General features: G+C 38.9%; 1 protein-coding gene across 7 annotated transcripts in view; it reads left to right on the top strand.

Annotated features, from left to right (window-relative positions):
- LOC128362148 (KICSTOR complex protein SZT2-like) overlaps positions 1-26,406 on the top strand; it is a 114,182-nt gene that overhangs the window by 54,202 nt on the left and 33,574 nt on the right. For 5 of the 7 annotated variants that reach the window (XM_053322825.1, XM_053322821.1, XM_053322822.1 and 2 more), the window contains exons 45-55: positions 2,662-2,841; positions 5,706-5,894; positions 7,367-7,566; positions 9,919-10,085; positions 11,405-11,502; positions 11,662-11,794; positions 12,537-12,667; positions 15,873-15,920; positions 17,465-17,586; positions 19,049-19,234; positions 26,128-26,383. In XM_053322825.1, the coding sequence (XP_053178800.1) occupies positions 2,662-2,841; positions 5,706-5,894; positions 7,367-7,566; positions 9,919-10,085; positions 11,405-11,502; positions 11,662-11,794; positions 12,537-12,667; positions 15,873-15,920; positions 17,465-17,586; positions 19,049-19,234; positions 26,128-26,383 (1,710 nt within the window). The remainder of the gene's footprint in view (positions 1-2,661; positions 2,842-5,705; positions 5,895-7,366; positions 7,567-9,918; positions 10,086-11,404; positions 11,503-11,661; positions 11,795-12,536; positions 12,668-15,872; positions 15,921-17,464; positions 17,587-19,048; positions 19,235-26,127; positions 26,384-26,406) is intronic. The other 2 variants (XM_053322820.1, XM_053322824.1) reach the window with 2 other exon arrangements.

Here is a 26,406-nt window from a genome sequence, read left to right on the forward strand (position 1 = left end):
TTCAAGTTGCATGAAGTGTGGTGTTACTGGTGTTCAAGGCAGTGTTTTGAACCACTGAGCTTATAGTAGACTTGTCTTCAACTAGTTTTTGTTGCACTGAACCCTGCTACAAAATGTATCTAATTGGACTATAAGGCCTTTTTAATACAGACCACTATAATCACTATAATTAAAACCCTAATGCAGGATTAAATGTGTTACCCTCTGGTGTAATGGCCTACAGAACCTAAGTGATTGCATCTTCATGTAGATTATTTCTAAAATGTAGGGTTTTTTAGGGGGTGCATATGGGGGCGATTCTCTTTTAATTAATCACCTAATATGAAAATGTCACCATGTGTTCACACACTGTATAGGAATGTGCCAGTGTTAATTCAAAGTGATAGAGTGACTGTCTCAGTGCTGGACCACACCAGCCTTGAGTCACATATTGACTTCCATCACTTTCAATCTGCCCATTAAGGCCCTGTTGTAGCAATAATCAGCCTCATTTCCCAGGTTGACACGGTCAACCATCATAAGTGATCGGTTATTATTATGTGATGGATAGAGCATGAAAAGTAGCCATCACCAGATAGAAACACAATGCATAATATTTAATGTTCGTTCTGATCGATTTGATTCAGATTCACTTTGATATAACTCAGCTCTAGCTATCGATTAAAGTTGTGGCACCAACAGGTTCCTTCAGAGAGCACTGTGTTGCATTCTTCATCCTTTGTAAGTACAGAAGTAAAGTGGGAGGTTCCACTATAAGAAATCATCCAGATCAGTGGGTTTGCTAGGCTGGTCCAATTGGCTTGACAGGCAGTTTAATTAGAATGCTGTTTCTTGCTCAGTTAGAGGTCAGGGTTAGGGTTAGAGGTTGGAGGTTAGGGTTAGGGGTTAGGGTTAGAGGTTAGGGTTAGGGTTGTCCAGTCATCACCCTTTGCTTGTTTAGTTCCACTAGTCTTACACATAGCCACTAATCAAAAGAACATTTCAATACCAATCTCTGACCTAACATACCTTTATCTCCTGTCAATCCTACCATTGTCCATTATCCTACCACTGACACTCAGCTGTCCAGCCACCATTACTGTTGTGCCACTCTCTAGTGTGATCACACACTAAGGGCCTGATTTACTAAGATCCCAAATAAAGGGTACTAAATTGCGTGCAATAGATTGCTCGTTTCGTTTGCTTGTGTTTTGTAGGTGATCTACTAAGAATAACTGTGTAAATGAAAACAGGAGCAACAGGAGCAGACAGCAGTATGAGGGTTTAGTGTCTTAATGGAGAGTTTAGACGAGCAGAAAGCTGCAGGAACAAAATGAAATGTGATCAGGTTCTAGTGGAAGAGGTTAACTAATATATTGAGTTAGAACAAAAACTAATATTACCAGAAAAACCCACATATGGGAGAGTATTAGTGATGAAGTTGCTGTTAGTAAAACCAAAAATATTCCACTCCAAAATTGTAACACAGGTGGAAAAACTCCTGTCCTGTGTGTATTCTGTCATTGTGTCTCCGTCTCCTCCTCTCCACAGTGACAAAAGTCATCTGAGCGCAGTGATCAGTACCTGCCCTTCAAAGGTATTATTTATAGACGCAGTTAGCGCCAGAAATAATACCTTCAGGTTTGGTAAATCACAATGCGCGTGCTAAATAACATATTTACTTTTTCTCCTCCCTGTATTTTACACACTGGGTTTAAACGCCTCATATTACATACTCATTATGGCAAATGTACTAAATGGACAGCGTGTATTATGTTACAGAGTTGAAAGACACAAACCTCAGTGCGCTGCGTTAGTAGATCAGCTTGCACATTTTTTGCAGGTGATGTCAAGTTTGCATACGTTTTTACACACGCACCTTGAGTACATCAGGCCCTAAGACTACTACAACATGATTGGTTTTGTGGGACCAATTGAAGCATATTCTGATCTCATCTGATCTTTTTATCTTGAATAAAGCGTATGTGCTGGTAATGGTGCTGCATCTTCTTCTGACTTTCCTAGTCCTTAACTGCATTATTACAGTAGTTTGAAATGTTAATAAATGTGTGTGAAGTCTTGATTTATATGGAATTATGTGCTACTAGTTGTTCATTTCGAGCTCTGGGAAGTTTCCCTTTCAAATACTTTTTGATGGATTTTTTTTTTAAAGATCATTTTAGTGACCATAGTGAATAGATATATACATAATGTGGTCATTTCGCTTTTGATTAAGTTAGTATCCCTGTTATGTTTGAAATGTCTCCTGCTTGTTTGGTCAGACACCCAGCTCACTCCATGCATGGTTCTGCTTAGTCATTGTGTGCAATAATAATTGGTACCATGTCAAAGCTAACGCATCCAGCATTACTGTCTCACACAAGTCAGAGCACTGCTTAATGTGATTAGAAACTGAAGCGTAAAAGATGGATATCAAGACTCCACAATGAACCATATTATTATGTTCTATGTCAGAAAATGTAAAAAGAGACAGTGTATTTATTAGGTATACAAATGGATATTTACCTCAAGGCTATATGAAAATTGGTCCACTGTCAATGATTTTTGTGTAATTGCCAAGAAAGGACAGTCATTTGAAATTGAAAATCTAATGAGCTCATTTCAGTTTTTGTAACGCTCCGTACAAGTTAGTCATTTGAACACATATCCCTGCTCTCTCAGGTATCGCCTGCATCGCCCTTTCATTCATGGATGCCAGCGGTCGGCCCCTTCCGGTCCCAGCCCAGGATTACACCACACTGCCCAGATCAGAGAGCTCCGCCGTCGCCCTTCATCCAGACCATTTTGATGAGCTGACCACTGTAGTTAAAGTGGACTCCTTCAATGCCAGCTCAAATACAGGTAAACACAAGAGCAGCTTGTGATAGGGCTGATGCTGGTTATATAGAAGGTTAGGGTTTAGATAAGATGGAGAGAGTCACACATATGAAGTGACAAAACAACGGTAAGGACAATCTAATGTACACTTAATCTAAAGGCCAGGTTGCTAAATGTGAACATACTCAGTTTACTGATGACATAAAGGTTGTTAATTAATGGGGCTTTGAAGCAATAACGCCCTCGAAAGTCAGAAAACGCAAGAGAAAGCAAAAATGAAGGGCAAAAAATGTTTCCCAAAAATTAAGAATAGCCTTTTTCAATGTGTGTGGATTTGTTTTCATTGACTTGTCAATTTTATGAATAGGATTACCATCCTTAATGATAAAGCAACGTACTGTAAGGTAAACTTTACTGAACCCAGGGAACTTAAAGGCTCACAGTTGAATAATACAGACACACTATACAATACAAAGCATAAGAATAGCTTAATGTAAAAAATACAGGATTGTATTTGAATATGAGTTAAATGGGCTGATGCTGATACTGATATTAGGGGGGGGAATGACACTGATATATCAGCCACTGATCCTACAGAATATGTACATTGTAGGAGTATTAGTAATTTATTATTTCATTGTCTCATTATTAGAGAACCGCCTCCTTTTTGGTTAGGATTTGATATTGCCAGGAGGAAGCACCAACCCTAGCTAAATGCCTGAAAGGTACATGATATACACAGAATAAAATACAAATTCATAATGAGGCCTATAGATGAAAGAAAAAAACATTCAAAATAAAATAATACGGAAATCTGTTCAGAAATATGGAAAAAGGCATATATTTTTGCAGTGATCCCTCAAATGTGATTAGCAATGATATTATACATAATATAAGTATTCATATATGTTGTATAAAATGATGGGCAGTAAACTTCACTTGGAATTTAATAATCATAAATGGCTATAAATAGAAAAACAGATAAAACTTGAATTAAGAAAAAGGATCAAATTGACAAAGTGTTGCCTAACTACCATAACTTAAAAAAAGGAACATATTGGCCAATATATACGCTGATGCTGATATATCTGTGGTAAGCCAATATCAATTTAGCCCGATTGATATATCGATCAGCTGATATATCGGTGGGGCTGTACCCTAACCAAACCACAAGAATGATCCAGTCACATTTGTCCTTTTCCAGATAAGAGATGCAGATACTGATCACATGTTGCCAGATAAAAACGGAGTCTTGTAGTCTCCCAGCTCAAGATGAGATTACAACCAGGTGTTATTTATTCAGACTTGACAAGGCTTCTCCTGATGCTCACATGACACTATATACTACTGCTGTCAGTCGGCAGTACTCTCCATGACTAGTAAACTAAATTTAATGTGCAAGAAATCAGTTCTCCTTTCAAGTTGACTGGCAAACTCATTTTGTTCCAGAAAATGAGCAGGACGGTGTGGATTGGTTGTGCAGTGTTGCCTATCTGTCATTTTCAGATTACACACTGTCCCTTAGCCTCCTGGGAAACATATCAACATTGGATTTGATTGTGTGACAAGGTTACAGCTAGTCCCAGGAGTCATTTTCTTGTATAAACTGCACAAATTAAAAAGGGATTCATTACACTCATAAACCTCAAGCTATGTCACGAGTAACAGTCCGGCTATTAAATTTAAACTCTAAATAATAAATGCCCCTAAAATTGAGCAAGTAAATCTTGCTAATGAATACAACTCTGTAACATAAAGAGATTTGTGTTCCTGGGGGATGAATTTGTCAATGTGACACTGCACCACAGTGCAATAAATCAAACTTAATTAGTTTTAAAGGTTTATTAATATAATTATGTTTTTAAATTGTTAGTCTTACTCTGCTATTCATAGGGAAAAAACACAAAAAAGACTCCAGCTGTTTAGTTTTGGGTCTTCAAAATAGATCCATCCTCAAATTGTGGTGTTAGTCCATAATGAATTAATGCATCCTCCCATCTGTGCTGTTTTCAATTGTTTAAAGACATGCTAATTAAAGGTTAATGAAAGACATGTTAATGAAAGGTTAGCCAACATATTCAAAATGTACATGGTGTGGAATCTGGATGAAAACAATGGAGTTGCCAGTAAGATCAAAACAAAACAGTCTACTTTCTGGTGATAAGGAGTGTGTGCTGTACTGTGTTTTAAACAGGTTTTAATTAGCATATGCCCAGAATAATTGCCATCATTCTCAAAGAAAATTAGCTTCTATTTGTAAGTCAGTGGTATTGTTAGTGCTGCGGACCCAATATTAAGACTTTCCAATAAACCCTGTTGCCTGCTTCTGCAAATTGAATCCTGTTAGTTTCCTCTCTGCCATCAGAATGCCAACCCTAACCCTTTCTACTCATTTGATTTCATCTATTGTACATTATTTTCCACATGACAGTAATCCTCTTAAACTGTCATGATGTTGGATACTAAACAATGTCAAAGTTCCAGACCTTAAGGCGAATGTATGTAGAAATGCTGCCTGCGAGTCAAAAGTCGGGGCTTAATTTGTGACAGCTTTTTTTTACCTTTCTAACAAGCCAACATCAGCTCATCATGCACGTCCATAAATGTCCATCCATTCCATAACCTTGGTTGCTAAGGTGTTTCCATGTGCTGTTGCATTGTCCACTCGCATATGTCCGATCAGATTCCGACTTGAACATGTACAGATGTATTTGAGAAGTTGATATTTCAAGTAAAGAACAAGAAAAAGTAGTGAAAGTACTCAGGAATGAATATTGATGTTACCCTTTCTCACTGAAGACACAAGCCAGATGATAGTGGCTGTTAGTGGGATTTAATAGCACTGTATTGACACATAATAAACTTTGGGTATGCTTGTCTTCTAACAGAGCCACAGCTGTATGTGCGGTTTGACATCTGGGAGCAAGGCAACGTCAGCCCCTTACAACTGAGTGATAATCTGCAGGGGGCGCTCCGCCATGCGCTCTGTGACGTTGTCATGGAGCTCAGAGTGTTACCCAATCCCCTTTGTCTAGGAGTAACCCACACAACCAAATCTCAGAAAGAAGAAGCTAAAGGTGAGGCTTTCAACAAATGGTTATCTGTTTATTATTCCTGTATGCTCTGTGTACTGTTTACCTGCAGGACTTAAAGACTGTGTAAAGTGAATTCAGACATCTTCTAAACTCATTAAATAGGTCATAAATGTATTTCTAAAAAACTACTACAGTCTACAGTTAGCCAGTTAGCTGAGTTAGCCGCCGAGTTAGCCACCGAGCTAGCAGCCGAGTTAGCGTCGACCTAGCAGCTGAGTTAGCAACAGAAAGCTCTCAGATATAGCGTTCATGTTTCTGGTAGAGGTGGTGACTTTGATTGACAGGTGACACTTGGTAAGGGGCGAGGTTTCAGTGAACTCAGCGGCCACGCCCACAGTGTTTGGGAGCAGAGAAAGAGGCTGAGTTTTACACAACTTTGAAGCCTAATTTCATATATTTGGTGATTTTTTTTAATCATTCAAATTTGGCAGGGTGGTTAACAACACACTTTTCTGTGGTATGTCAAACTCAGAACACATATTTATTCTTACTTTACACAGACTTTAACATTATATAGCATTAACCTGTTGTAGAACAGTGTCATGCCCCATATGGACCATATTACTGCAAAAATAGTTTCATAATTATATAGTTAAAAATATGTGTTTAATCAAAGGAAATCAAGGTTGTCTTTTTGTGATTTATTTTATTTTATTTTAGTGATTGTTTCCCCCTCGCAAAAAATAGGACTTTCACAAACAAATATAACAAATATTCTAAACTGGATTGTAGAAGTGAATTGTCAAAAAAAACCCAGCAGACATTCAGTTGTGAAAATGAATATTTAATTGTGAAAAAAGCAGCGCTACCACGTCTGCACTGCATGATGGACAGGAGTCACACAAGATGACTTTCACTGACTGAAAGTGAAATGTAGGTCAATAATTCAACATCACTGTGAGCTAAAGATGGAAGTTACCAACACAGCTCAGCCACACAGACAATTATTTGTACTCCAAGACATCTAAAAAGTCTCCTTTGGAAATACTTTGGATGACTATTTCCTAACCTGTATTAAAAACAGAACATATTACACATCATTCATTTCATATCGCTCAGAGAGACAGTTTGTTCTTAGTTCTCAATATAGTACCAACTATAGTGCAGAGAGAGAGAAAGTTTACCTTCTTATGAATAAAATACATTAAAAAAGATATTTGGAAGATTTGAACCTATGTGTTGTTTTAAATAAATAACCAAACTTTACTTTTGGCCTATTTTGACAGCCTTACTGCCATAGTTCTCTTCTTTTTCAGTGTATATTATTCAATGAAAGTTTGTATCTGTTAGAAGATGTATCTTTGTATCAGCTGTCTGCTTTCAAGTTTGTGTTTCGTCATTGTCCATGGTGATCAGTCTAAACTTGAGTCCTTTACAGGCCTAAAGCTGAGACCTGAAGACTGTTGTGTTACTCATCACTTAGATATAAATGTTTGTCTTTGTAAAATCTTCAGGTCTGCTGATTCCTTTACCTGAAGTGAAAGAGGTGAAGGATAGTCCTAGGCAGCGCAGTGGCTCACGGGTGTTTAAATCCAGCCCTTCACCCATCACCTTAACCCAGTCTGCAGGAAGCACCCCTATGGCAGGGACCAGCACACCTGAGTCCACCACACCCACTGGAAGGAGCACCCGCCGGAGTTTCTGGGACATACTGGTCAGTTCACCCAAACGTTGAAGGTCACAGTGTTGTAAATGAGTTGTGTTAGTAATGATTCTTTCTTCTAATTTGCTTACTGAAATAACTAAACCACAGAGTCAGGATTTAAAATGTAACATTTTGTCTCATAGGTGAAAGATGAAAATGCAAACTCATTAAGTAGGTACACTGACTCATGAGCCTGTTACATGATCGATCACTTTAAGATTGTTTCCTATCTTATCTCTAACTCTTATCCAGTTTATAATGTCTTTGTGTGAATTATTCCAAATGTTCCTACAAACATCAAGAAAAACAACAAAATAGAACTCACAAAGCAGCAGAACATTAGTTTAAAAGGTGAGGGAATATATATGCGTTTCCGTTAAACTGAATAATGTAACTAAAGTGAACGACTCCAAAGTTGAGGGGCAAAGACAGCAAATGCTCTGTCTCCCTTTATGTGGGGACGGCCGTGGTTCAGGAGGTAGAGCGGGGAACTAACCACAGGGTTGGTCAGTTTGATCCCTAGCTCTTCCTGTCCATGTGTTCAAGCCTCCGTTAGCAAGACACTGGCTGTGTTTTTAAACCGCATACTACATACTGCATACTGCATACTTCTATACTACATACTTCCATCCTACACACTACACACTAAAAGACCAGATAGTAAGCAGACCGTTTACACTGTAGTAAACTACATGATAACCCACAATGCATTTCGTTCCTACCCAAGCTGAAATCATCAGGCTGAAGCTGATTTCATTTTAGCTCTAACTCTGTAAATATAACACTTTATCCACATTTCTAACCTTTTTAGGAGGAAAGTAAAGTAGCCCTTTAGATCCACAATGTGATGCTAATTTGTCCAAATAACACCTGTTCAAAGTTTTGTTCCTGAGAATTCCGAGCCGCTCAAGTTAGCCGTAGCGAGTAACGCACTTCCTGTCATTTTCACAAAATAAAACACCTGTTCCCTTTTATTATTAAGAAAACCATAACGATATAATTGGTGCTTTTATTTTGAAAACACGAAGTGAAAATACCCTCGCTGTAACTAACTTGAAATCACAGAGGTGGTGAGGTTTTTTTTCAGAAGTTACATTGCATCTTGGGTAATTTGAGTGTGAGTAGTCAGCTCTTGATGCATACTCTGCATTTCTGGAGAATCTAGTAAACCATCCAGGAACTTCTCACATACTCTAAATCACATACTACCAGAGGTGGAAAGTAACAAATTACATTTACTCGCATTACTGTAATTGAGTAGCTTTTTTGTGTACTTGTACTTTTTAAAGTAGTTTTAAAAATCTGTACTTTTACTTTTACTTAAGTATGTTTTGTGTGAAGTATTGTACTTCGCTACATTTTAAATCACATCCATTACTGAGTAAAAAATGTTGGCCGAATGTTTTTTTTGACATTCAATGCCCTGCAAGTGTTTTAAAAAACCCCAATAATCATTCAGTGTTTCCCACACAATATTTAGAGACTATGGAGGGGTTTATCGTTTATTTTTAGGGGTGCTGAGATCAAATTTAGGGGTGTTAGAAAATCCCCAAAAAAAAGTCTAAAATCGGTTTACAGAATCCACAATTATGCCATCTTCAATTTAATGGTTGTGATATTTGAAAATGTTTTATGGGATGGTCTTCACTAAAATGACATATCTCCATAAATGTTTTAAATGTTGTGTCGACATATTTTGTCATTGAAGCTGAATTTGTAAATGTATACCTTTATCTTTAATTAAAACATCTAGTTAGAGATTTATGAGCCATCACTTTGTCCTACAGCCGCCCCCCCACCCACCCCCGTTAACTAAGTAACTTTTGCTCAAAGTATTTTTTTAACAAGCTACTTTTTACTTTACTTGAGTATATTTTTAGACCAGTACTTTTACTTGTACTCAAGTAAAATTTCATCAAAGTAGTGGTACTTTTACTTGAGTCAAATATTTCAGTACTCTTTCCACCTCTGCATACTACGCAGTTGAAACACACTACATACTTCAAATGATGTCAGAGTTAGTAGAGTAGTAGTAAAGTATGCAGTTTGGAACAGACCCGCTGAACCTTAAGTTGCTCCTGATGCTCAATTCAGCACCTTGCATGGTAGCTCTGCCACATACAGTTTGCTAAATACAGTAAGGCTCTACATCAGTGCAGTCCATTTACCATTTTAAGTCTTCAAAAGCACAAGCACTTTTGAGGCACGTCCCTCACTTACATTTTTAAATTGATATTAGTTGAAAGTGAGCTGGTGCACCACCTGAGATCCTCATATCAAGTCTTTCTGGTTGTTTGTACTATAGACAGAGCTTATGTTTGGGTATTTATTAAAGATAAATGTTCTGTTCCATCCTTGCAGAGTAAGCCAGACTCCTCAGAGCTCGGGAGCCCAAAAACAACCGATGACATTGTACAAGAAAAAGGAGAGGAGGGCCGAGCGGCGCGACGAAGACACAAGACAGAGAGCGTGAAGCAACAGTGGAGCCAGGAGAAAGCTATGGCTGTGGAGCTGGAGCAGGCCCAGAGGTGTGGAGATATTATCAAAATAGTACACACCTTGTTGCACTGACCACAGCAATTATTCAGTTATTGCAGTTTTATGTTAAAAACTTGCTACAGCTGTTAAGCTAAAAAGCTATCACACCTGCTAACTGATACTAGCAGAGTAGTTTTTCCCTGGTGGACACTTGTTTGGTAGCTCGTTCAGCAAGCTGTGTTGGAACACAAGCCACCAATACTGTGCTATTTTGTGTATGTTATGTTCTATATATGAAGTTAATACCCTGACTAACCATTATAAAAAAAATATCACCTGGAAAGTAGAGATGTTCTGATACCATTTTTTTCCCTCCCGAGACCGATTCCGATACTTGTGCTGTGGCTATCAGCCAGTACCGATACCAGTGTGTTAAAAAAAAAAAAAAAAAATCATACTACGCCTGCATGACTGTGATATGATTATCATTGTGGTAAAGCCTGGCTCAGGTTAAACCCTTTGTAAAACATGAATGAATACAGCAAATGGAAGCCATTTATTTTTAAATAGAGCAGTATAAAACAGTAGTGCAACAGCAACTTAACTAAATCCACTGTGAAGTACTGCCAAACCGCTGACATGATGCGCTAGCGTTAGCTCCTTGTTACAGGCGTCAGGTATTCAATTCTTCTTCACCCCTCTAAAAGAGCAATTGCCGATGGCTGCACGGCGCAACTGTTTTAAGAGCAGTGAAGAAGAACTGTGTCAGAGCTAATGGAGCTAACCAGTAAATAGATTGCTATTTCTAATAAATTACGTGGCATCAGATCGGTGCCTGGAATCCAGTACTCGCCAATACCGATGCCAGCATTTTCTGCAGTATCTGAGGCATTTCCAATACTGGTATTGGAATCGAAACAACTCTACTGGAAAGCTAACATTAGCTAGAAAGTTAATATGGGTTTCGGTTCAAAGTCAGAGGCTCTTTCTGTGTTGTGTCACAGTATATGCACAGATGGGGCGTTGTCATGACACCAACCAGTATAAAATATGAATCTTAGATCAATTCCTCAAATGATAGAGCAGGACATGTCATTTATAGAGCAGGTGTGTGTGCTGTGGCAGGAGAAAAATGCAGCTTCATCTGAGTTGGAGTAAATCTCTGTATTTGAGTTTTTAAAAAAAATCATCAGAACAAGTTGCTAACGTATTGTAAGCGCAAACTACTAACTGTGGGTTAGAAGTGTCTACTGAGCTGTGACACCTCCTGAACAAAAACTCAACTCGCCTTTAAAGCACTGCAGCTGTGGTCTTAGTATCACATGCACATAGTGCTAACATGTGTTCTGTTGTATGTGTGGCTATGCAGGAGGCAGGTGTCTCAGCTGGAGGAGGGAGATACAGGCACTCTGCACCACGTCTATCAGGTTACCTTCCAGCCGTGGATCACATTCATGGCTAAACTTGGTAAGTTTTGTTTCATTCTTCTCAATGACTGTATATATTAGGATGAGAAGATTAAGTTGGGAAGTCATTTTCTGCATTTTCTAAAGATGATATTTTCTATTCTGAGTTGAAGAACTTCATTCTCTGTATCTCTGCTTCTCTGCTGCTGCTGATCAACAGGCTGCTCCTCCATTCAGCAGTGCACAGCTGAGATTGCTTCTCACTTCCTGCTGCCTTCCATCTTGGCAGAGATTGTCAACTTGGTCAGTTCTCTGGCCAGTGATACAACAGTGAAAGCATTTGAAAAGACAAGGTGAGTTTCTGTCACTTGATTACATTTTGTCTTTCTAAATAGCAAAATCTACTGTTTCTTGCCAAAAAACGTTTTTTAGCCTCCAGGTTTGCTTCCACACTACGCAGCCCACTGAATATATGCAGTATAATTTCCCTTGCTGGCTCCGCCCACAAGCTTCCCACTCAGCCCACAGACTTTACATTGTGACGATGTTGCAGATTTTTAAATCAGTTTTCTTGGCTCAAGGAAAGTCAAAAATTCATAACAAAAAGAGTTCGAGGTGTCCTGGTAACAGTTTTACAGGTGTCTATTTTACAATGGTGGTCTATGGGGAAAATGGGGATTTTTTTGCTGCAATACCACGAGTGGCCCCTGGGAAAAATCAGCTAATGACTGAGTGGCAGCACTGTATCAGCTCTTATAATACATCCATTAGGTATTATAGAGAGAAACTGTTTGATTCCTGGTTATGTTAAGTTCCTTCAGCTTGTTCATGCATTCCAACATACTTTACATAAGTGGTGGGAAGCCAGTGTGGGATTACATCATTATTGCTGCATGCTGGTTGGTGGAGGTAGTGCATGTCTGTGAGCAGTTGTCCAGATTTCTAAAAGGGGCATAAACAGCAAACCACTGTTGCTCAAATATGGATGATCTCTAAATAATACTTTTGAAAGTTTGTGCACAGTATTGTTTCACAGCTGTGTTATACTGTTATACCTCAGTAATGTTTTTTTCTCCATCTCTTAAACCTTTTTAGATGCCCCCCATCTGGAAAGGTCTTTGTTCCGTTCCCTCTTGCTCAGAACCTCAGCCAGCCTCCTGATGCTACAAGGAGCTTCATTCTCATTGGACGGAACTTCCACCAGTGGCACTGTAGCACAGAACAAGGTAACTGCTAAGGACAGTGTCTCTAAGTCACCTACAATACTGTGTGTCAGTATTCATGCTCTGCACTGCTTACTAAACTGTATGATAGCTACACCACAGCGATGATCAATAATCCATATCCTAGTCACTTCTACCTCTTTTTATTTAGTCAAAGGCAACTAGAACACTAAATTAGGTTGTACTTCTATATATCATAAATATTGAGGGATCTATTTGAACAATTATTTAGTTCAACATGATTGTTTCTTCCACCTACACAATGTTTTTGTCCTGCTTTCAGACTGTCAGCTGAAAGTCTCTTTTACACAGTTACACAGTTTACTGTACTGAACCAGCCAAACAGAGCAGTGAAGCATCTGCAGATTACAGAAAGATATGCTCTTTTTTTAATTGGAATGTAACACTTTACCTACAGTATAACAATAACAGTATACAGTATTATAATAATATTAATACATTTCCTGAATACTTCCGAATAGTACTATATACACATACTATATACAACCCCAATTCCAATGAAGTTGGGACGTTGTGTAAAACATAAATAAAAACAGAATACAATGATTTGCAAATCCTTTTCAACCTATATTCAATTGAATACACTTCAAAGACAAGATATTTAATGTTCAAACTGATAAACTTTGTTTTTTTTGCAAATATTCACTCATTTTGAATTTGATGCCTGCAACACGTTCCAAAAAAGCTGGGACAGGGCCATGTTTACCACTGTGTTACATCACCTTTCCTTTTAACAACACTCAATAAGCGTTTGGGAACTGAGGACACTAATTGTTGAAGCTTTGTAGGTGGAATTCTTTCCCATTCTTGCTTGATGTACAACTTCAGTTGCTCAACAGTCCGGGGTCTCCGTTGTCTTATTTTGCGCTTCATAATGCGCCACACATTTTCAATGGGAGACAGGTCTGGACTGCAGGCAGGCCAGTCTAGTACCCGCACTCTTTTACTACGAAGCCACGCTGTTGTAACACGTGTAGAATGTGGCTTGGCATTGTCTTGCTGAAATAAGCAGGGACGTCTCTGAAAAAGATGTTGCTTGGATGGCAGCATGTGTTGCTCCAAAACCTGTATGTACCGTTCAGCATTAATGGTGCCTTCACAGATGTGCAAGTTACCCACGCCATTGGCACTAACACAACCCCATACCATCACAGATGCTGGCTTTTGAACTTTGCGCTGATAACAATCCAGATGGTCCTTTTCCTCTTTGACCCGAAGGACACGACGTCCATAATTTCCAAAAACAATTGAAATTTTGGACTCGTCAGACCACAGCACACTTTTCCACTTTGCATCAGTCCATCTCAGATGAGCTCGGGCCCAGAGAAGCCGGCGGCGTTTCTGGGTGTTGTTGATATATGGCTTTCGCTTTGCATGGTAGAGTTTTAACTTGCACTTGTAGATGTAGCGACGAACTGTGTTAACTGACAATGGTTTTCTGAAGTGTTCCTGAGCCCATGTGGTAATATCCTTTACACATTGATGTCGGTTTTTAATGCAGTGCCGCCTGAGGGATCGAAGGTCACGGGCATTCAGTGTTGGTTTTCGGCCTTGCCGCTTACATGCAGAGATTTCTCCAGATTCTCTGAATCTTTTGATAATATTATGGACCGTAGATGATGAAATCCCTAAATTCCTTGCAATTGCACGTTGAGAAACGTTGTTCTTAAACTGTTGGGTTATTTGCTCACGCAGTTGTTCACAAAGTGGTGAACCTCGCCCCATCCTTACTTGTGAATGACTGAGTCTTTCGGGGATGCTCCTTTTATACCCAATCATGACACTCACCTGTTTCCAATTAACCTGTACACCTGTGGAATGTTCCAAACAAGTGTTTTTTGAGCATTTCTCAACTTTCCCAGCTTTTTTGGAACGTGTTGCAGGCATCAAATTCAAAATGAGTGAATATTTGAAAAAAAACAACACAGTTTATCAGTTTGAACATTAAATATCTTGTCTTTGTAGTGTATTCAATTGAATATAGGTTGAAAAGGATTTGCACATCATTGTATTCTGTTTTCGTCCCAACTTCATTGGAATTGGGGTTGTACTAGCAGGACATTTTAATTGTAGACATTTTGTCAGATTAGCATGTTGAAAGACAAATATATGTAGTAATACTAGTCATCAGTAAACCATGAACAGTTGACTTTATTTTTTAAAAATCGGACTATTAAAAAAATTTATACTGAGAATTTGTAGTTCCACAGTTTAGTTTAGTTCAGTTTAGTTTAGTTTAGTTTAGTTTACCGTAGTTTAGTTTAGGCTTTTTTGTTTTTGTTTTTTTCCTTTGCTGGATCTGCATCATCATCAGCAGCTCTGGTCACTTTAAGCTGCAGAGAACAGTGCACTGTGAAAGAAGCACTACATAAAACTGAGGGAAAATGGGTATAATTAGTAACCTGCCACTGTTTAGAAGAAGACAGTGTTTTTTTGTGAGACAGAGCCATGAGCCTTTTTGGCTGGGGACATGAAACATCATTGTTCAAAACTTAATACAAAACACAAAATAATTGTAGAAGAATGTATCTAAAATCTGTCCAAAATCCATAAGTGAACTGTTTAAATTGACTGAGTCCAGTTAGTTCTACATCTTTGAAGTGCACCTGATGTTTGTGGCATAGCAGCACATTTTTAAGCTCAGTGACTGAACACAAAGCATTCAGGGTCATGTAACTGACTTCTATCAAAAAGTCATTTTCCTCATATTTATTTTCCGTACCACAATTTAGTGTTTCTCCACCAGCCAGTCACAGTGAATAAATACATGAATAGGATAAATCCCACTTCTCTACTAGAATTGTATTTGTAACCATGATATATAGGACCTCTAATTCCAGTGTACCACAAATGTAATACAATAGGAATGATGTCAGTTGGACAGTGGTATTGCCCTAATGGTATCTAGTATTGATGAGCACATTAGTGTATGACAGCATGTTGCTAACACCTGTTATAACCATCATGTGTATAGTAGAAGAGGTTCAAGCATGAGTGTTCTGTCTCAAAGCTTTCAGTATGCTCTCCTCGCTGCTGCTCTTTGACTCTGTGTTTCTCTGTCATGCTAGCAGCCGTCTAACATACCTGTGTTATTTTTGCAAGTGTCTGCTTACATCAGTTTGTGTTGAGCTGTGTGTTTCACTCTCCATGCTGCCTTGCTGTTTGTACCATCTCTGTTTGCCTACAGAAGACAGTTCAGATGAGGAAAACACGCCAGTGCTAAATAGGTTCACACGTAAGTTTCACCTTTCAGCTTAACACATTGGTGCTGACGGGATGTTTTCATGGGTTTTGGGTTTTTTTTTTTTTTTTTTAAGGAAATGTCACAAATACATTTTTTTAAAACATTTATCTATGAAATATATGTATTTCTTCACAAAAGTTGCATCTTAAAAGTGGATAAAAGAAAAAATATTGTATAACATGGTGCACTGTGTACACTGCACAGTTAACCTGCTTTGAGCGGTCAAGTTTCCATCCAAATCTAGCACCAATTGTTAACCACACTTCCACTTCTGATAAGTGAATTGAGTCAGTGATATGAATATTTTAACCCTCCTGTTGTCCTCGGGTCAAGGAAGGAAGGAAGGAAGGGAGGGAGGGAAAGGAAAGGAGTAAGGAGGGAGGCAGGGAAGAAAATAGGAAGGAAGTAAGGAGAGAAGGAAGGGAGGAAGGAAGGGAGGAAGGAAGGAAGGAAGGAAGGAAGGAAGGACAGAGGAAAAATTAAAGAAAGAGGGAGGAAGGAAGGAAAGAAGGAACAGTCAAAAGAGACGGGGTCAGTTTGACCTGGGAGGACGACAGGAGGGTTAAGCTGATCAGCTCAGTAGATTAGAGTAACACACAAGGTGTGCCTAAGTCATTACACTGGCTATCAATATGTCAGATTTTGCTTATACTCATATAAACAAACACTTCCATGAAGGATTAATAAAGTTTCTTATCTTAGACCCAGTACACAATACATCTCAACTTGTAGCTGCAGTTTATGAACACGAATTAGTTTGCCAATCCAAATTGTTTGTGTATTCTCACTTATCAGATTTGAACTACATCTTACAATTTGAGTCATTTACAACTTTAGTTTCTTGCATACTGGTGAGTAAGTTGAGTATCATTGCTGCTCTGTCAATCCTCAGTACATGATGTCACTTTATGCTGCATACAATAAAATAGAGCCCAATGAGCTTATTTAATAGACAAAGAACAAAATACATTAGAATGATTCAATAAAAAACTAAAGTATATGAATTAGTTTAAAAATGTTAACAGTTGAAGGAGACTTTAAACCTTCTGAAACTCGGAATACTACTTGATCTATATGAGTCTGAATAATATCTCTAACATATGACTGTGGAATACAAAGAGTTAAAACTCTCCATGTTGCTCCTCTTCCCTTGATTGTATTGAATACATTTCTTCTGGGTTGGAATTTCCAGACCAGTATTCCCATTCACCTGAAAGTAAATATTTATCCTCTTCATCAGCCAAAGCTTGGAAACCTCAGAGACTTATTAAGTAATTGGCTGCATGTGGCCTGAGGGTTTATAAAGACTCACTGAGCAGTTCCCTAGTAACAAACCAAACTTAATTACATCTTCAAAGTTGAGCCTATGGTAGCGCTGTGCATTGACTGTAACAGTATAGTTTGGTGAAGAACAGATAAAAGAACGTCCTGACTGTCAGCAGCAGTCTGTGTTAAAGGAATTGCCACAGCATTGCTGTCTGCCTTTGATTCACATTACTTTGCCATTTCACACAGTTTTCCTCTCTTCTTCTCAGCTCATAAGGGCTTCCAGCGCTTCGAGGCTCTGGAGCAGAGTGATTGGGTCAGTCCCAGCCAGGCCGGGGCAGGGCTGGCTCCCCGCCAGAGGTTCCTCTTCATCAGCATCCTGGACAAAAAGGTGACCTGACATATGGAAGCCTTGGAATTGTGAATTTTCCCTCAGGCCAAACATAGAACAAGTCAGAGTTCTAAGAAACAGGAATTCAAAAGCTCATGTTTGTATGCAGCTGTGAATATATCTCTGACCAGTGAACCACACTGCTGTTACATGCACAGTTTCTCTCCTTATTGCTGCATTAAAGGGCTTTAGCCTTAATACTATACCATTTTCTCACACGTACCTCCATGTGGGTTATATATAGAAGACGTTGCTGTTATGTTATCAATGTATTTTTACATTGCTACTGCACAGTTTTTACATTTAGTGTTGATTTACTGGTCTAGATATCTGGCAATATGCAGGATTGTATCTCATTTGTATATAACTGGCCAAAAGTCTCTTCCAATAAATGAATAAATGTAAATGTAATGAGGTTGTATTGTGAGAATGAAGCAGGTGAGTTAATGTTGTGAAAACCGAGCCATAGAGAAGTTAATTATACAACACTGTTAGTGTAATGTACACTTTCAGAGCTGTGAGCTCCACAAATAGATTAGATTCACCACCTCAGTGCTGTATGGGAGATGAAGTAGAAATCTCACATATTGTGACAAATGAAAGCAAAACTATCTACATGCATGATACTGTTATATATAAGTAGCACATCATCTTTACAGTATATCATATGTGTGCTCAAAAATAATAATGACATACTTTTGTTAAACACACATAGCTCAGGCTTTACAAAGTACTTAAAGTCTGTGTAAAGTAAGAATAAATATGTGTTCTGAGTTTGACATACCACAGAAAAGTGTGTTGTTAACCACCCTGCCAAATTTGAATGATTAAAATAATCGCCAAATATAGGAAATTAGGCTTCAAAGTTGTGTAAAAATCAGCCTCTTTCTCTGCTCCCAAACTGTTGCTGTGGGAGTGCCCGCCAAGTTTGCTGAAACCCCGCCCCCTACCAAGTGTCACCTGTCAATCAAAGTCACCACCTCTACCAGAAACATGGATGCTACGTCTGAGAGCTTTCTGCTGCTAACTCAGCTACTAGCTCGTTGGCTAACTCGGCGGCTAATTCAGCTAACTGTAGACTGTAGTAGTAGTAGTGTGTGCTGAATGTATTTATACCTCTACAGCAGCAGGGGCGGGTTTATGATTTTCAGACCCGCCCACTAAATCCTGAACACAGAAATGTTGAAACACAGTTTGTGAAGACTAGCTCCACAATTCAAATCTAAATAATTGAAATGCTTTTTACACCTTTTTTAGAAATACATTTATGACCTATTTAATGTGTTTAGAAGAAAATGTCTGAATTCACTTTATACAGTCTTTAATAATGAATACATTATTTCACCTCTTAACCACTGTCATTGAGCTCATAAGAACAGATTGTACATATGTACTTTGTGCTCAGTGAACCTTTCTGACTTGATATTAGTTTGACGGTCATGTCACCCTCTCTGTGCGTCAGGTGAATCTGTACAGCTATAACTGGTCCGTGGATCTGGGTGCCTCTCTGAACCGCGAGCTGGTCCGCCTTGTTAAGTGGCAGAATGCGAGGGCTCACGTCGTCCACTGCCTGCTCAGCCAGAAGATGGGCCTCTTCCATCACCACTGCTTCTCTGATGCACCCATCCACGAAATGGACTCCAAGCAGGTAATACCACTGACACAACCCCCTAATGTGGGAGCATCACCAGCAAGTCAGCCAGCATGGAAAGCCTTTAAAAGTGTTTGTCTGTTTGATGTGGTTAACTTTGAGTTTGTATTGCAGCTCTGTTCTGATCTTTATTCATTACAGTGGTTATGTTTAAAGATGTTCATATTATTACATTATCATTTTTATCATTTATACAACAACATAATTAGATATTTATGAGGGTTCTTACTTTCAAATAAGCCAGCCAGCTCGCAGACATAGATAGTGTTAATTAGCCTCAATTAATCAATCAATCAAACTTTATTTGTATAGCAATTTTCATACATGGTAATGTAACACAAAGTGCTTTACATAATAGAAACAAGCTAATATAAGATATCCCTATGTTAGTCCCACAGAGGGAAAGTTTACATTACTGCAGCAGCAATTAGATGTTAAAAAATAGAGCATCAATAGAAAGAATAAAGATTACAAGCAATAAAAAACAATAGTAGTAGAAAATATAGTAAAAAAAAAATAGTAACATTATGTACAAGAGGAATATTGGTGTTGAATGATAAGATAACAGGAACTAAGGAAACACTATTATAATCTGCAGTAGTGAGGAAACACCTGAGGTAAACATTAAGAATACACAAATCAAATAAAAGATTAATAAAATATAATAAAATAAAGTCACTATAAAATAAAGTGGTTCAAATCAAATCAGCTGACAGTCACCAGCTAGAAATGAGAAGCCTACTTTTGTTTTCTTCTGTCTTAAATCAAAGACACATTCAACCTCATATGAGAAACACTTATACAGACAGAGCATGTACAAATCTAATACTTTCTTTTACCTATGGAAATGTCTGAGTGGTCCAGTCCTGTTGTATAAATCATAAACCGAGTGAGAGAGTTTAAATATGATACCAGGATTAAAACTGAAGTCATTGTATTGCTTTATTCTGATCAGCCCATCACCATGTGCTTGACAAAGGGGGCTTAGTGAAGGCTGAATGGTTTGTATCTTTCTAATCACAACAACTCAAGACTCTATAATTTAAGTGGAAAAGAAACTCTGCAGCATTGAGGTTAGTGGAATAAAAGAGGAGCATTTATTTATTTATACAGTTTAATTTAATTTAATTTCAATCCAATTAAAAGTTTTAATGAAATCAAGATGCCTCATCAAAATGTGAGAATGTTAGAAACATATACTCTCACACGATGCACTCTTTCACTTGCCACACTTCTTCATTGGTTGACTGCTGAATAAAATGAATGGATGTTGTTTTTCTATTAACAAAAGCAGCATTCATTAAGGGAGCAGTGATAAGTAAGCGGGAAGAGAGTCTCATTAGAATCACAGTGTATATAAAGTGTTGGTAGAATCCATTTACAGAAGCATATTCGTCCTGTGTAACTGTAAAGGTCACAGCTGTTTAACATAAGCAGGCGCTGCAACATCTCATTTTGCCCTTTTCTCCACCACCAGGTAATTAACACTAAAGCAGGAGAGTTTTATGTGTTTTGGAAGACATCCTGATAAAGAGTCAAGCTTTGCAGTTTTCAAACTTCTAATTCTAGTGTAGACATTTACCCGATTTTTATGGGGAGAGAAGTTAATACCTGAGAAACTCTTTAATGGCAAACTAAAAGCAGTGTCACCTTCATTTTCTCCCTCGGAATGTATAAGCTGCTTTTACACATTCTTACCGTCACTAAAAGCTGCAGCTGTGTTCACTATGACTACATCTGGCGGAGGATGGGGCTGCTAGTTCAGGTGGAATCAGCAGGTCAGGACAACATCTGGATTTCCAGGAGGTATAGCGGGTCCTGGGGTAGGTTTGGTGCAGCTGTTGTGTCCTGGGGGGGAATCGGTGTGACTTCCCACATAAATAATGACATTACCTGTATCCCCCCCCCCCCACCAGCCTGTGTGACATATGCTTCACATGATGTGTATGTGATGTGTTGTTTCGACCCAACACTCACTGCAGCTACAAACATCCACCTGCTCATGTGTTGTTTCTACTTGTAGCATGACTCAGCTTTTCTAGCTACAGTTAGCTCAGAGCATGATGTTTACCCGATCACCATGTGGGTGCACACTATACACTACAGTAACCATACTTCATTGCATACAGTATATCATAGACAGCCCAAATCCCAAAGCCACATGTATGCAGGCCTCTGTTCTACCACTAACTCATTACAAACACTTTATTTCATCAGTCTTCCTGAAAAACACTGAAATATGTTTCATATCTAAGATAATAACAGACCTGAATATTAGAAGTTATATCCTTGAAGATTGTAATTAATGTTTGATTTATTAGAATTCAACAACTGCAACTAATATATGTATTATTATGTGTTGGTAAATAGTTGCCATGTAAACTTTCAGCAGACATAGTGTAGCATTAGCATTAATTTAGCATCATGTTGTGTAAAACTGATTCATGTAATCAAATATATTCACTCTCCTTTAGGCTCTGTTTTGGTCTCCACCAGGGTTATTATAGTTAACAAAAACTAAGACTAAAACGAAAATAGTAGGGGAAAAAAACTAACTAAAGCTAAACTGAATTACAGATAAAATCAGCTTTGTATTTGTCACTGTTTGGTGTTCTCCCTCTATTTTCACTGTGTCCTGTTCAGTTTGACTTGTTGAGATAACAGGCTGGCTCCAGTAGGTGGCAGCATAGCAGATGGCAGCTACCACATAATGCACAAGAAGAAGACACTTGATGTGCAATTTACAATTTTCTAGAACTGAATATCTGAAAAACTAAAACTAAATAAAAACTAGACTAAAACTAGTCTATTCTTCAATACAAAAATACAAATACAACGACTTAATCACTTGTTAAACTAACTCAAACTAAACTGAAATAATGAAAAACACACTAAACAATGAAAAATGAAATAAAATGTAATATAATAACCCTGATCTCCACCAACTCCTGAGAAAATGATGTGGCTCTTTAGCGGTTAGCAGCTAGTCGCTAACTATGTGTGTCTGCTGTTTAGTGCTGAGCAGGTCTGATAAACAGTGGATTCATCAGAGCTTTTTCTGCCTCCTGCTGCTGGAAACCAGGAAGCACTAACACTGAACCAAAACGTTCTCTGTTGAGAGTCTTCACTATGACTGACACCTTTCACTTCACACATAGTCATCTAATCCATTTTATTATATTAAAGTATATTATACTTTAAAAACGTACCAATCATGTGTAAGCACAGGTTTGTGTGTGTGTGTGTGTGTGTGTGTGTGTGTGTGTGTGTGTGTGTGTGTGTGTGTGTGTGTGTGTGTGTGTGTGTGTGTGTGTGTGTGTGTGTGTGTGTGTGTGTGTGTGTGTGTGTGTGTGTGTGGTAAACAACCTTTTTGGAAACGCAGCACTGCACAGACTGCATTTCCTCATCCATCTAAAACTGGATTAAGATTGAATCAATTCCAGGTGAGAAAAGTGGTCCAATTGACATTCAGTAGAAATGCTGTCAGGCAGAGGCTGTCACTCACACACACACACACACACACACACACACACACACACACACACACATACACACACACACACCTGTCACCCATAGCTCCATCAGAGCTGTAGCTTTTTTCAGGCTTGTTTAGTGTTTTAAACATGAGCAGAAGTGCTGGGCCTGCTGTATTAACTATGAAGCTGTAGATCAATAAGCAGGTGACGGTCTCAGTGGTACAAAGATGTCTCGGCCATGTGACTAAGCATTTTCATTTTTCTTGATTATTACTCTATATTTCCTGCCCTCTTATGTTGCTATGATCATATCCTGGAAATACAACCCTGTCACATCACCATGTTTTTCAAAAAGCAAACACTTAACTACCTCAGTGCAATCTAGCTTCTGTCACTTTCCATTTATCCTGCTGGATTATTTATGAGCAGCTCTGGCACAGAGAGGTTGCACATAGGACATTTTCACATTCTGTTGTTTTTTTAAGTGTGCTGCCAATTCCAAAGTGTTTGCTAAGCATATTTAACATCCCATCTTCCTTCACACTCCTACTCATCCACTCATCTACCCCTCACATCATGAGTCAGCTGTCAGATCAACCTCTGTGAGTAAGAGAACAGTAGTGCAGAAAAACATCCAACTTCTAGTTCAGTGATTTTCATTTCCACAGCCACTGGTCAAACACTAGAAAACCTGACGTAGTGGAAGAGAGCATTGCAGCATTTACATATGTGTAAGAATTTACAATAAGGAAATTTCTCCAACTTTTTTTTTAAAGGGTGTATTGTTGCTTAGGATGGAGAGAGTTTGATTTATGATGAAAAGGTTGCCGTGTACAGTCATAGAACAGGCTGAGCTGCTGTTGAAGTACAATCATTTTTTCCCCCATCACTATTAACACCCATACCAAGTATAAGGCCACCACACTGCAGGTTTTCCTTATCTCATGGAAGTAATAGGTTCCCAATGTTTCTAAAAAATCCATTAAAAGCATCTGGCAGAGACACACTGCTGCTTTCCCCTAGATAATACATCATTTTAAATAACACATCAATTTATATATGTCATCTATAATGCGTTTTTTACACTGTCACAATGCTGTTGCATCAGAAGCAGTTATATTCTACCAGAAGTGTATGTGGAGATAGAGCTGTGCAGATAGACATCGCTTTTTACACTGTTTAATTGAATGTACTGTACATTTGTGCAATAACAGAAAAACGGACTTACTGTAGGTGGCATTAAATGCAATAATTAGTTATAAGATGTGTTAGGAGAACAGGCTCTGAACTACAAAGTGGTGCAGCACTTTTAATAATACTCAAAGATGCTTTACAGTAGCAGGGTCATTTAAAAACAATAAAACCGTAATGAATGGATTAAAACACAATCAATACATCAAACACAGTTTTCACCATGCTCAACATACATAACAGAAGAACATCAGGGCCTGAAATTCATTTTTCACAATGAATGCTTCACGTGGTGGGGATATTACATTGTTAGGGGAAGCTACCTAAGTCTTACCTTGTCCTATTCTTATCTCAGATTGCATTTTGTCACTTGTCACTTAAGGTATTCTCTGAACCCTTTCTAAATAACACATGTATTAAATGTTCTGTCATGTTTGAATGAAGCTGTAAGTAACATTTATATAAAACCCATCTATTCCTGAATGACAGAAAAAAATCCTTTTAGCAGCTTTATGAAGCCAGCAGTGTTGTGTTATAAAATATTCCATGTCTGAAAAGAGCTTTGAAGAGAGATCAGGGGTTCGGGAGGGGGGGCTGGTGGGCTGTGACAGCAGGCTTTACACCCCGCCTTTGAGTGTGGTCATTTGGGACAAGTAGAAACACTTTTGCCTTCAGACGTAGTCAGACAGCACTTTGTATGACGTCTGTTTGAAGCATGCTGAGGACTCCAGGTAGGTCATTATACACCAACTATACCATTTTACTCTGTCCTGAGTCACAATGAATCTAATCATCCTTATTGTAATATTGTGTTTAGATGTTAAAGATGTCTAAATGAATTTGTGCTCAATCAATCAAACCATAATGAAGACAATTTTGAGTTTTTTAACGCAGAATACAGAGAAATGTTACAAGGTGCTGCATGTAAGTGGCTGAAGTGAGGATTAGTTAGAGCAGCCTTTTACAGAGAACGATAGCAAATGCCCTTTTAGTCCCCCCACCCCAACCCCCCCTCAGCCAACTGCAAAACAAGCTAAAAGAATAGAAAGAACCAAACTTTTCCTTTGCCTCCGATGCCACTCACCCCCCCCCCCCCCCCCGCTCTCTTCATCACCCCATTACTAATGAGTGCGGACAGAAGGCAGAATCAGAGCAGCAGAAAATTTGCCTGAACAGAGCTTCATCTGTCATGGTCCTGATGAGAAGCAGAGGGAGCACCAGTGCACAGTTTGACCCTCCAGCCTTGTGGGCATGGTGCTGCCAGCCCTGCCACACTGGGGCATCTGGGCCCTGAGCTGCTCCACTGAACAAACTCTGCCCAAAAGTTCCTCTCAACAGCAACCGGGGCACACGAACAAGACCTCTGGGAATGTCATATAATTATCAACACTTTGTTTTCTTTTATTATCTTTAAAAATGTACGGTTCAGTGAATGCATCGTATATACTACCGGACCATGTGATTAAATAAATCTAAGCCTCTTTTCTCTACCCCAGGGGTCCATCTTTGGCCCCTGTGGTCACTGCTGACTTTACTGTATGTGTTAAAGCTGAGCGTGCAGAGATGAATGCTTCAACCACCCCATGTTGCATTTGAGGTCATCCCTGAAATGTTCAGTGGGATGGAGGAAGCCAGGTCATTAATATCAAACCACAGTGTCAGGAAGTGATTGTGATGCTCCAAAAGCTCAAGGCTTTTCTGTCTTGTCTTTCACTGGCTTGGTTTGAAATCGCATACTGCATACTACATACTACATACTTCTATACTACATACTTCCATCTTACACACTACACACTAAACGACCAGATAGTAAGCAGACCGTTTACACTGTAGTAAACTACATGATAACCCACAATGCATTTCATTCCTACCCGAGCTGAAATCATCAGGCTGAAGCTGATTTCATTTTAGCTCTAACTCTGTAAATATACCACTTTATCCACATTTCTAACCTTTTTAGGAAGAAAGTAAAGTAGCCCTTTAGATCCACAATGTGACGCTAATTTGTCCAAATAACACCTGTTTAAAGTTTCGTTCGTGTGAATTCGGAACAACTCAAGTTAGCCGTAGCGAGTAACGCACTTTAGGTCATTTTCACAAAATAAAACACCCGTTTCCTTTTATTATTAAGAAAACCATAACGTGAAGGGGCGGAACATTTCTGATATATTCCTGATAATTTCCATAGAAAGTCTCATTTGTTTTTCTTTTTCTTTTTTCCAGGACCCCAACCCGTTCCTCAGCCCCTCCATGGAGCCTGACGCTCTGCTTCGTAGCGCAGTCCCTCCTCTGCCCAGTAAAGAGCAGGGGAGGCTGGGCAGCTCCGTCCGAAGCCTGGCTCCACTCCACTTCCCCTCTGAACTGCTGCCTTTTGACGAGGCTCTGAGGGACGTCTGCACCATCCGACCCCTGATGGAGGGGGATGTGGTGGCCCGGCATGGAGGCCAGCTCTTGGAGATCAAAGCAGCTGAGCGGAGAGGTTAATGCCGCTACTGCTATTAA

Source organism: Scomber japonicus, chromosome 7 (genome assembly GCF_027409825.1).
Source record: "Scomber japonicus isolate fScoJap1 chromosome 7, fScoJap1.pri, whole genome shotgun sequence".
In the NCBI taxonomy this organism is placed as follows: Eukaryota; Metazoa; Chordata; class Actinopteri; order Scombriformes; family Scombridae; genus Scomber; species Scomber japonicus.